This window comes from Corvus kubaryi, unplaced genomic scaffold, assembly GCF_017639235.1.
Source record: "Corvus kubaryi isolate FWS band 111438036 unplaced genomic scaffold, C.kubaryi_AGA036_p1.0 split1-131, whole genome shotgun sequence".
Lineage (NCBI taxonomy): Eukaryota > Metazoa > Chordata > Aves > Passeriformes > Corvidae > Corvus > Corvus kubaryi.
Genome location: NW_024582073.1, coordinates 3,367,161 through 3,380,343, shown reverse-complemented (window position 1 = coordinate 3,380,343; position 13,183 = coordinate 3,367,161). Strand labels below are relative to the sequence as shown.

The 13,183-nt window shown below is 36.9% G+C and overlaps 1 protein-coding gene across 2 annotated transcripts in view; it reads right to left on the bottom strand.

Moving 5' to 3' along the window:
• The window catches only part of SGCZ (sarcoglycan zeta), a 421,638-nt gene that overhangs the window by 10,930 nt on the left and 397,525 nt on the right, over positions 1-13,183 (bottom strand). For both annotated transcript variants that reach the window (XM_042053578.1, XM_042053579.1), the window contains exon 7: positions 12,262-12,385. In XM_042053578.1, the coding sequence (XP_041909512.1) occupies positions 12,262-12,385 (124 nt within the window). The remainder of the gene's footprint in view (positions 1-12,261; positions 12,386-13,183) is intronic.

Sequence of the window (13,183 nt, the reverse complement as noted above, 5' to 3'; positions counted from 1 at the left end):
AAGGTTATCAAGATATTCCCATTTGTTTTTGAACATTGAATATGATTAAAAAATATTGTGGTTTTTTTTAATCTTCCACTGGAAATAACGAGTCAGTATGAAACTGTAGATACCAGTAACATTCATGAATTTCTGTTGAGTTCTGCGATATTTACTCTTACATTTGCAGAAAACAGCATGTCTTCCGCTGACACAAACAGATGAGTGTCCAGCTGCTTAGAATGTATTTTTTATTTATAGAAAGAATAAATAAGAGCCAAAGTAAGATCAGTCATTATCTCAGGAGCAGACTAAGAATTTCTAGAAGACAGGTTACAAATCAAAATGGCTTTAAGCTCTGGAGGTAACAGTATGAAGCTTAGGAGAAGGTGAGTTCCTTAAATACTTGCTAGTGCTTTTTGTGTGGCATCTAAAATCAACGAAGCCAACTTGACATTGCTATACCACAATGTTCACAATACATGTAAAGAACCTGAAGACATATGGAAAGTATTGGGTTTTTTTCTACAGGAGGCAAGTATTATTTTACGATAAAATCAGTGGTATATGGCAGCCAAGCAGTGGAGAAGCACTACTGAGCTCCTGCTGTAGAGATGTGAGGAATAGCAGGCTGGGAAAAAAATAAAGTGGCTGGATAAAATTTCATACAAGGATTGATGCATAGTCATGTTTCCATCCACAGCAGAAGCATTGTAAATGACTGGAATTATTGAAGGTAATTATAGTCTGAAGGTAGCCCCAAACACTACAACTCCCCATCACTCTAAGTTCTCCAGCTTCCACAGCAATTACTGTTATGGGAGGAAATACTCACTAAAAAGGGCAGAAAGGGAGAATCTCAGAGGCAAAGGTGGCTTCTGCAGGTCACAATGCCTGCTTTAGTTTACATTGTGACTGAAAGAAGAAGTGATCACAAAACTAAAATGCAGCAAATTAGTATCTTTGTTCTGTAACTTCTATGACAAAGGAATGATGTATTTAGACACACAAACCCACAGTGTTGCTTGGAAAGTCCAGTATCGCAGACCTGAGAAAATTAGTAGTCATAACCCCTGAAGAAATAGTTTTTATGCAAGAAATGTGGATGGTGTTGGGAACAATTTAATAATGTTCTGCTAGAATTACAACTGGAAAAAAAAAAAGATTACATATATTAAAATGCTCAGCTAGGAGTAAATGTGAAAGTAACTATGGCAAATATAAAAAGAAAACAAAATAACAGATGGGGGAAAAAGAGTTTAATAACAAACTAGAAACGAGGAACTGGTAAAATGTGGGAAGGAAACAAAGGATATAATAATGAATGGAGTGACAAGTAATTAAAAGTATTCTTTCACTTCTCATATCAAGAAAAAACAAAGGGTAACAGGTCCATTATTAAATTAGTAACAGTAGATTTATCAGTAGCATTGAATAAAAATCCAGTAGCATTTTACAATGCAAGGTCTGTGTAAGTATATCTTTTGTACTAAATAGTGCTCAGCATAGTTCTGTACTTGGAGAAAGATCAAAAATTGATGTCAGAACATGACTGTGATAAAATACTTTCAATTTCAACAGTAATTCAACAGGATATTAAACTGGAGCCAGTAATGTCATATACTTTTAATCAGCAGTTCTCGATAACTTTTAACAAATAGAGCTTAAAAAAAAAATCTGAGTGGCCTTTTGGACTTTTAATGCTGACTTTCGGTAATCATTGTGTCATGGTTTAACCCCAGGCAGCAGCCACACAGCCACTCATTCTCTCCCCCACCAGAAAGATCAGGGAGAGGATTGGAAGGGTATAAGCTGGAAAACTCATGGGTTGGGATAAAGACAGCTTAATAGGGAAAGCCATGCACACAAGCAAAGCAAACTAAGGAATTAATTCACTGCTTCCCATGGGCAGGCAGGTGTTCAGCCAAACCCAGGAGAGTAGGGCCCCATCACATATGATTGTGACTTGGGAAGACGAACGCAATCACTCCAAAGGCCCTTCCCCTTATTCCTTCTTTCCCCAGGAGCTTTACATACTGAGCCTGATGTCATACAGTATGGAATGTCCCTTTGGTCAGTTGAGGTCACCCGTCCTGACTGCGTCACCTCCCAGCTTCCCATGCACGCCCAGTCTCCTCCCCAGCATGGCAGCAGGAAGAGCAAAAGTCCTTGGGTCTGTGTTAAGCCCTGTTGGGGTTCCTCCCCCATGGCCTGGGGTCTGGGAGGAGGGGACCCTGGAGTAGAGGCATGGCCTATGGGGTTTCCCTACTCCCTGGTGAATCCCGTTCCCCATTGGTTGTTTGGTGTTCCCCTGCCCGGGGAGTACCCTGGTTGTCCCGTGATTGCTCAGTTCTTCGGCAGTCCCCCGGCCACGTGGCTGAAGAATAAAGATCTCTGAAACATCTATCATGAATCGGTCCCTATTTCTTTCCACAGGCCTCGCTGTCTATACATATTGCAGAAATCCCTGCTGCAACAAAGCCCTGCTCAGCAATAACAAAATCATCTCTATATTATCAACCTTGTGTTCAACACAAATCTAATATACAGCCCCATGCCAGCCACTGTGAAGAAAATAAAAACTATCCCAGACAAAACCAGCACACCTTGATATACTTGGAATACCATAGAAGATAAGAAAAAGACTATTTCTTTGCTTTTATTAAAAAAAAAAAAAGGAAGCTGGATACATTAGAATATTATATATGCAATAATAAAATGCACTTCAATGTAGAAGACATACGTGTAAGGCAATGCAAAAAAATACAAGATGAGCTCTTTATACTATTGATAGATTGTGTGACTGGCCATTTTAACAGCTTAATTGCAGTGATGATGGGGAAGGATCATGAGAAATCTGTAAAACAAAATTAAATGGGTTCTAAAAGACATGTTTCAATTCAAACAAGAATTAACTCAAAAATTAAGAGGGCCTATGTGTCAGAGTTCTGCTGGAGTTAAATCTCATAAATTTTATTATATTATTTTCTATGAGCTCACAAATTTTTTCTGTTTGTTTACATCAGGAGAGCTACACTTCTGCAACCTTTTTGCAGATGTTCTGTAGTGTACTGCTGTTGCTGCCTGTTCCGAGCTTCCCTTCCTCCTCCCCACGACACTTTTCTCTGCCATGTGCTCTGAACCACTTTGTTCCAAGTGCAGGCAAAACCAAATGTAACTCCAACTCTTTAGCAGTGTCTGATTGGCCGGTCACCCCAGGTCTGCCCCCAGTCCTCCCCTTTCCCCTTCTCCGAATAAAAGAAAGGACCAAGAGGGGGCCCGCCCTCTGTGGCTTTGCAACCCTTTCTGCGAACATCTTGTTGTCTGTTTCTATTTGAAAGCTTCTAATTGCAAGAATTAGGCAAACCAAAAGCTATATTTCTCCCTCTTTGCTTCTGCTGGTGATATCAGTTTTGCAGCTGCGATTTACTGCTTTTAGAGCTACTGAAATGCTGGATTGCCCGTGCTACCTCTCTAGGCTGCCCGAGGCTTTCTAAGGCATTGAACTATGAGCCTAGCCGGTAAAAAGCTGTAAGTATATCTCCTCATACTGCTCCAAGACTTTAATTCAGAGCACCTTACTCTGATGTGCATTACAATACAATGTAGCTCAGTTATTTTGCTCACTAAATGAAATGATCTTTATAAGCATAGCTGTGCAGACTTTTCCACTGATACTTACAAACTTCACACTGTGATGTAGAACAATCCAGGTTTAGCTGGTATCCTAATCCTGAGTGTTAGCTATCAAGTCCTGTCCCAGCATGCATTCTAGAACATCTGGTGAGCAGTGTGGATACTAGGGTATGGTGTCTGAGAAAATTGAACTGGTTTCTTGAGAGGGTGATATCTGCTGTGGTGAGTCCAATTTAATCACATTCCTATAGCTATTCCCTGGTGAAGCCTGAGATGAAGAGGATTAATAAAGCTGGTTTAAAGGCAGTATTAAAACCTACTTTGTACATATGCTGTCAAGGTTATAAATGAAAGACGAAATTTAGAGATGCAACATTGCTATCTCTTAGTTAAGCAGGAATCCAAATATACCACCAGAGTAGCCCAATTAATTAGGAATTTCAGAGAACATAATGCATATTTGAGGATATCCATTTCCTGTCCTCTGATCTGCTAAAAAGTGAAATTCATGGCTAAAACTCCTCCAAGACCAGCAAAACTTAAACTACTTACTGTTTTATGCCTGATGATATCAGGTGTTTGTTTAAAGAGAAGGGAAGAAGTGACAAAACAAAAAATTAAACAGTATGATGATTCTAGGGAACACTGTTGCTAGATAACAGTAGTTAATGGAAGTGCCTGTGTACACAGTCTTTCTCTAATCTGTTTTGCTGTGAGAGGTATGAGAGAAGCCATTTAATACTTCACATGCATCAAGGCAATGCTGGCCAGTCATACCCATTCTGAGAGCCTCGCACCTCAGCAGATAAATAGGCACAAATAAAACCAAAGCCTTCATCCATTCTTGAAACATTGTAGGAGACTGATTGACAGATTGCAAAATGGAAAAGGCAGCAGCTACTCAAAGAAATGTTATTTCATGGAGAGCAGAGTCCTGAGCAGCATCATTCTCTCTAAATACTTAAGGTTTGGAAATCCCAGATCATTGCTTGGTCTCATGCATCTTAGTACAGAGGAAAATAAATTAGTTCTACAGTGTTTAAAAGTAGATCTGATTTCTGACTAATTAAAGTATCAAGCTGAATCAGCCTGTAGTGCATGTGATAGGAATGGAAAAATGGTACTCTTTTTACATACATTTTTTGCTAATGAAGATCTGTCATTCACCTGCTCATCAGACTGTATTACTAATCTGAACATTGAGAGGGAAAGGGAGAGGAAGGCAAGCCAGAATATATCGATTACCTACAAAACAATGAACTAAATTGAAGGAGCAAACTTTCAGTGGGAAAGATACAGGCATGAGGTAAAAAATCAAATATTTGTACAAGGCCTTTAATGCAGAGATATGAACCTGTCATGTATAAAATTCTCCAATGAGTCTTTGACTAAGTCCTCTCAAGAGAGCAAATGACAGTTTAAGTTGATACAGCTAAATGAAAAAGTTAGGATTTATAGACATTGAAGAATTTTCTGTATCCATGTACTCTTTGATTAAACGAGCAATTCTATACAGCTGCAAAGGCATATTTCAAGTCTAATGTAGATAAGAAAGGGCAGGAAACTGGAGGAAATGTGAAAGAAAAGAAGGCAATCTGATAGGTGGGTGTTAACCAGTTTGAGATGACATTGTAGTGATGTCTCACTAAATAAACCTTTTGGATTTCCTTAAATATTCAATTAATCTGAATTACAGGAATGCAAGGATTTTTCTTAGGCTTTTTGCTCTTCTGCATATGCTATCAGAAACATCCCACAAAGAGGATTATATAGGTTAGGTCACTAGAGTCAGCTATACAATTTTCAGATGCAGATGTGTTTCAATATTCAAGGTTGAGATGATCTATAGGATAAATTGAAGTACTTTAGTTTTCATGGACCATTTGTTCTAACACTTATCTGTGGCTTTCATTAAATCTATATGATAGTTCTGAGAAAAAGGAACAAAAAGTCATAATGAAAAATTAAAATATTAACTTGATAGTGTATATACTGGAAAATTTAAACATATGGTGGCACAATATCTGGAACCATATTGGTCGTAATGATTAATAGTTTTGAGGAACAGTTAAGAGTGAAATTAATGCAATGACTGAGATGAAACTGAATATACTAAATATTCAGAGAAGACCAACATACCTGGTCCGAACTGCATATTGAAAATGTATTCTCTACAGTACTAGGGTCAACTGACCACAAGACAAATGAGACCTGCAGGCCTAAGAGTGGCCTGGTGTGGTGAATGCTCTCTTTCTAAAGATTATACCTGGTACACCTGAGCAGAGCCACCCTGGCAGTATTGCTTCCATTCTCATCTTCATTTTATGACTGCAACTACTGACATCTGAGAAAGATTTGAAAAATAACATATCTATACGTTGAAAATAACACTGTACATTAGTGAAGTGTACAGTTCGTTCTTGAATGGAAGAATTTATGTTTTGACTTGTCAGTACCAAAGAGGTCTTTGTGAGGGTAAGGTTTCATCTTAAGTAGGAATTTTTGTAAATTTAATACACAAGAGTACATCTTGGAACTTCTGAGTTATAACCACACTACAGTATATGGGTGTCTACTGAAGCAAAAAACTTCCTGATGTATTTATTCTTTCTATTATGGAAATAATTTTCAGTCTTTGCAAATTCATTCAGTCTTGGAAAGATGTGAGTTCTTTGTGATTTATGTACACAGTCCAGAAAAGAAAATGTACTTGGAATATTTGTGCTAAAACTACAGAGTAAAAAAACTTAATTACCATTCAAATAATCATTAGATTAAAAGGCAATACTAATTAAAAAAAAATTATATAATAAATTATTCATTGCCATTTTTACCATTCTAATAAAATTCCTTATGGTGTGGGTCTTGAACATTTGGCCATGAAAAAAACATTTTAAATATGGGTGTTTTCAGTTAAACTGCTTTGCTTTTGTAGTTTTGTATTTTTAATTGTAGACTGGTACAGAACACTGGTTTTTTCTATAAATTAAATTACATGTGAATAACTGGTTTGAAAATGAAAGGTTTTTTTTTCTTTTTTAAATAATATGCATTCAATTTTAAGTATCTGTCAAAACATACTAATAGAATTTTTTAAACCTATAATTTAAAAGAATACAGAAAAAATTCCCTTCATTTTCACTAATCTCTTTTTTCACAGACAACAGTAACAAGTCAACTGCTTAATACCATAAAAAAGGCTTTGAAAACAAAATGCAGCACATGTATTAGATAATTTTTGGTGAAAAAACTGTGGATCTTTGAGCTCTATAGCCTGCCATTGCTTATTGTCTGTTGAACTTAATTAACGCATGCAAACATTTAATTTTTTTTTGCATACATTTAATCTCAGACAAACACAACTTGGTTGAATTGAACTAATCTATGAAATGTTGTTGTCTTTGACCTGCCATTCCTCCTAGTTATGGCAAGCAGCCTGTAGAACAAGGTAATTCAATTTCAGTATACCTACTTAATTTAAAATGTCCTGTTTCTTTTTTTGTTTTCTGTTTCAGAACATAAAAACCATCCACAAAAATGCCACCAAATGCTTTAAAATAGTACTGTTACTTGATCTTACAAGTGAAGATTTCTGCAGATTTATTAAATATTAATATTTAACCCTTAATTATTAATCTCTGTGTTAAATGCATCTCCTGGATTTAGAACTGGATAGGATTATAGATCAAATGTTAGTACCATATGCATTTGTTAGCCTCTACAAAATAACATTGTCTGCATGCTTCATTAAATCTGGTGTGCTAAAATGGTAAATATCAACTTGACCTCTTGTCTGCCACACTGATTTTGAGTAAACTTTGTCTGTTAAAGAATATTGCTCATTTTTAGTGTGACAGCTATAAGCCTTACCATAACGAGAGATCAGCCATATTATGCCAGAAACAACAAAATATACTCTACAAAGGATGCCATGATAGAGTGTAATTTGACAGGGAAATACAAGGGCATAAAGAAGTAAATAGGAAAAAGGTCATAGACAGGGTGATTAATATAAATACATTTGTAAAAATGAGAAGCCTCTGTACATCTTTCTCCTTTTATTGACTTCATTTTTGACAGTCAACAGGATGCAATGAAAGTGCAGAGCCTAACCTACATAGAAGCTCCTTGCAAAGAGACATAGCAGCTGATCAAGATTCCTAAGAGCTGAGCCTACTTAGTAGCCTTCTATTTCAGAGTGATGCAGTCAGTACCCCAGAGTGCTGTGCAGCCCTTCAGAGGGGCCTCAACAGGCTGAAGAGTTAGGCAGAGAGAAACATTCTGAAATTCAACAAAGGCAAGTACAGGGTCCTGTACCCGGGGAGGAGTAATCCCATGCACCAGCACAGGCTGGGGATTGACCTGCTGAAAAGCAGCTGTACAGGGAAGGACCTGGGAGTCCTTGTGGACAGCACGCTGTCCATGAGCCAGCAGAGTGTCATTGTGGCCAAGAAGGCCAATGGGACCTTAGGCTGCATTAGGAAGAGCATTGCCAGCAGGTCAAAGGAGGTGATCCTGCCCCACTGCTCAGCCCTGGTGAGGCACATCAGGAGTGCTGTGTCCAGCTCTGGGCTCTTCTGGACAAGAGGGACATGGAGATCTTGGAGCAGGTCCAGTGGGGGGCAACAAAGATGATTAAGGGATTGAAGCATCTCTCTTATGAGGAAAGGCTGAGGGAGCTGGGGCTGTTCAGCCTCAAGAAGAGACAGCTGAGAAGGGACCTCATCAATGTCTATAAGTATCTGCAGGGAGGACGTCAGAGGATGGATCCAGGCTCTTCTCAGTGGTGCCAAGCAATAGCAGAAGAGGCAGTGGGCAGAAACTCTTTCACAGGAATTTCCAACCTAAATATGAGAAGGAGCTTTTTTACTGTGTGGGTGACTGAGCACAGGAACGGATTGCCCAGAAAAGTTGTGGAGTCTGCCTTACTGGAGATATCCATGAACCGTCTGGACAAAATCCTGTGCTCTAGAATGACCCTGCTTAAGCAGGGAAGTGGGACCAGATGACCCATTGTGGTTCCCTTCCAACCTGACCCATTCTGTGATTCTGTATGGTCAAAATTATTGCAATTAGTTGTTAGGCCAAAGAGTGGACACCATCAAATAGTCCTTTCAGCTTGCTGTCTTTATATAATAATGTGTTCCAGGTTCAATTCAAATATTTTTATATCTAGGAAAATAAAATATCTACAGAATTCAAAATTGATCTATACTTTTGCATTACACTTTTATGTGAAAAAGCAGTAGTCAACTAGCAGTCATTGTGCTGAATTTTGAGACAAGAAGTGTTCTTTTTCTTCTTATGTGAACCAGTGGATTCAGCTGAAGCCTGGAGCTTCACATTTCACATTCCTTGTAAATGATTGCTGCTTTAAGCCATTGGCTATGGTTTATTTATAGTAGAATACATAGTTCACAATTAAATGCCAAGTTTTAATTGAATCAAAGGATTCTGCCGATGCCTCGACTCACAAGGGTGCAGCTCAAGAGCTTTAGAAAGGGCAGCAGAATCTGAATCTAAATTACAGCCCCCAGTATTCCGTCTGGGATCACACATTATAATGTGCAATAGGCCTAAAAGGATTATTATAATACTGCAGTAAATAAAAAGAAAATATATCAAACAGCAGAATTCAGGATGCTTGCAGTGGCATTCGGTTTGTGATGTGGGAGGCTAAAGATTATACTGCATAGAAATAAAGCTAGAGGAAAAGTATTTCATAAACTCATTTATGTTCTTAAAAATATTCTGAAGTTATTCTTAAATAAAAGGAAAATCTATTTTTCATAGTCAGTAAATGCATAACTCTATATAACATGGCTATAACTGGTCAATTCCAGGTGCCACAGTGCTATTTTCTGTCATAATAGGGCAACAACTTTGCTAGAGAAAGAAAATGCTAATTCACGTATCTTTGATGAGTTTTTGGAAAAGCTTAAAAACATTAAAAAATTAAATTTAGTTAACCAGAATAAAAGTAATACAAAAAACCCTGCATTTCTTTCTAGTTCAAACTGTCTTGTCATGAAAATGGTTCACAGATCCAATTCACAAAGAAAATACTAATTTATTTGTGGAAGAAACCTGACTGATAAGGCATATAATTCTTAGGCTAAAATGAAGATTATTTTTAATACAGATACTTTGTCATTTTAGAATGTGTTTTCTTAAAAATGAATAATGATAAACCCTTTAAACATGGGGGGTTTTTTATGCTGTCTGCTAATCTCTGGTTTATCTGTTGGTCTGTAAGCAAGAAAACCAATCAATATTTTGTTGTGTAGATATTTAATCCATCAGATGTTTACCCTGGTTCCTCACACCAGGCTGTAATTAGTCCAGCAATTCCCTAATGTGGCCACAGAACTTTGCACAACAGCTAATGCTGTGGAGCCTATCATATACCTTCCAAATTGTTTCTGCATTTTCCTCTAACCCTCTCCAGTGTAAGAGGTTAAAAAGTAGACTATAAAGGCATTGGTCAGACCTCAGGATAGAATTGGTCAAGATATAATTTCTCTGTGGATTTAAGCTACAGTTCATTTCAGATTGTACTGAAATTGCAAGTATTCAAGACTTTGAACTTTGTCAGATGTATATTTATAGAACAGTTCATTGGGAAAGAGTGGGCAAAGGTTGGTAGTTAGTTTTCTGATAATTATCAATCTAACATCGTTGTAGTAAATCACAGATGTGCAAAGTCTTAGCACATAGAGAAAATACTGATTTTTAATAAGTTCAGAAAAGTCAGCTTTTCACTGGCATTTTTTTTCCTACAAAACATTTAATACAAAACTGAATTCCCATTCTGAATAATACATAATATAGGCATTATACCTTTCCTTGGGTTCCCATTCTGAAAATCCAGCTGAGGTCAAAGGACATTATTCCCAAAACTACCTTTTCAATAAGATAAATACTTAAGAAAAATGAGAAGTCATGCAATGAACTCACAGTGTTGATATAGCGAAAAAAACCTGATGGATCCACAGACAAAATATTTTACGAATCCCCATAGAGGTGTATGATACAAAACAAAGAGAATATAGAAAGAAGCATTGCTTAAAGAATAGTGGAAGGCTGAGGAAAGGTAACAGTCTTTCTGTTGGCTTCTTTTTTTTTTTTTTTTTTAAACTTTAATTTTAATTTAAGTTTTACTTTTACCCTCTGGCAATACCATGAAGGGAAAGAACAAAGGAATACATTCTATTTGCAAAATTTAGGTTAATAAATGTAGGAAGCATGATAGATTTGGCCAGGTAGGGATTTATGAAGGGAAAACAAGACAGGGTACAAGAAGCTCTAGACCCAAAAATACCCACAGAAAGGACAGTGGTGAGGCAGGACAATATTTACTATTAAAAGAGGATTAGATTTTTTACTTCTATCTCAGTAATGTTAGGAAACAGTAACAGGTGGAAGTAAAGGTGAGACACTGGGGGAAGAGATAACTTTTGGAGAAACTCAAAAATAAGGTGGGGCATGTGGTATATAAATATTTGAGGCTCTGAATCAGGAAAACATAGTGCTTTAATTATGCTGGACAGATACTTGCATCAATAGAAAAATGTTATCAAAATAGGCTTTTGATGCAGTATATTGGCCAAAATGTTCCTGTCTGCATTGTAATGCAGAGTGTGCATTGCAGGGGACTATCTGTCACAGATCTGAATGTTGGTTTTATTTGGTTTTGCTTATTTTGGATAGTATGTAAAATATCTGGAAACATTTGGTAGAAAATACAAAATACAAACACAAAAGGCAAAAAATTTCTAAAGAGCTCAATTCACAATGAGATATTTACCTTATGGATTTTCAAAAGTGCTGTAATGTAGCAAGTCCCTCTGAGAACAATTTGAAAATCTGTCAATTTCTCCAAAGTGCCTAATACAAATCTGAGAGCTCTTGGTAGCCTTCAACAAGTTTTTGGCTTTTTTTTTAATGTTATATCATTTTATGGTCTGAAGATGAGAGGACTCCTTTGCCAGTACTCTTTCATGCATTTTTGCAATACATAGATTGTCATCCCAACAAGTGACCCAATTTTGAATCATTTTCATGAGTTCACACAGGTTTACATGTGAAGAATCTATACCAAAGTCATTTTATGCCAATCACTGATCACCGATCTCTGAAACAAGACGCTAATGAAACAGGAGAATGAACATACAATTGAAGTACTCTATCTCTCTTACAGAGATAGTAAAAGTTTAAGGACTCAAACCACAGGTAGAGCAAATGTGTTAAACCTCTTAATCATGGTTTAATGATACATTAATCCAAATTAATCCAAACTTCTCTGTCTTATTTTTACAGATTAATCCAAATCAATTTTTTATGAGTATCACTTAACCGACTCTGTTCCATGGAAGCTTTTTCCTTGACTCTTAATTTACAAGTAATTCTGATCTGTATTAATTTAACTAAGTTTATTTTCAGTGTGAATGATACTTATGGATTCAAATATTTGTAAAAAAGTAAATAAGTATTAATAACTGAAGAAACTAAACCAAAATTACTTTAACAAAGGCAAATGCAGAATAGTTTTTGTGTTGTTTACCTTGCTGTCGAATAAACCTTCCTCACACTGTTTGTGTTATGCTGGGCAGAGCTGTATAACATTTCTCTGCTGGCTGAACTTACCTCCCCTTCTGTGGACTGTAAGTGCAGCTCTTTCCTACAGGTAGCCTTTAAGTCTCCTGCAGCTGCATTGACTTGCACTCCCCTGGGTGCTTCCATCACCAAAGATCTAGTAGGAGATTCAAGTCTGAAAGACAAAAACAATCACTGAGGAAAAATGCACTGAATCCAACCACCAAAATCTTCCCAGCCTCAAAACCCATGATGCAGGTAGATATTAACATACTGTGAGAGGTAACAAAGGAAAACTGGATTATAAGTGTGATTCCATGACTGACTTTTATGGCACAGAGAAAGAAAAAAGTTAAGCTTTTAAGAATATATTGATATAAACTTATCTGCTTAGTGATGCTTTCTGGCACTAGCACTTAATGCATCCAACTGTACTAATACTGAAATATAGGTGCTTAAGAATCTGCAAATCTCCGTTAACGCTTCTGTAATGACAATTTAGTACTAAAGTCTTCTTAGTGACTGATGACAAATGTTTAACTAAATAAAGAGAAAACAAAACCTTTAAATATTTTCAATTATGTGAAACTGGGTAGAATGACTTTGCCTTGAAAGACTCATTCATGTTTTCGGTATGTTTAGCAGCTTCATGTATGAAGAGAGGATAAGAAAATCTGTTATGTTGCTATTATTTGGGGCATTGTATAGTTTTTCTGTTCTCCAAAATACCCATCATGCTCATATAACCCTGTTATAGCGGGGTTAAGACACACATCACTGCTCCTTGGTATCTCTATTCAAACCAATCCTTGTTCTACTGTCAGTCTTTCCACTTCTCTCTTCCTTATACTCAAGCTCCATCAGCCTTGATGCAGAACTATGATAATTTCTTAGCTGTGCTTTCTCATAGTACTGTAGAGATTTCTCTTGAAGGGGAAATACTAATGCAAAGATTTGTAGAAAACATGCTCAC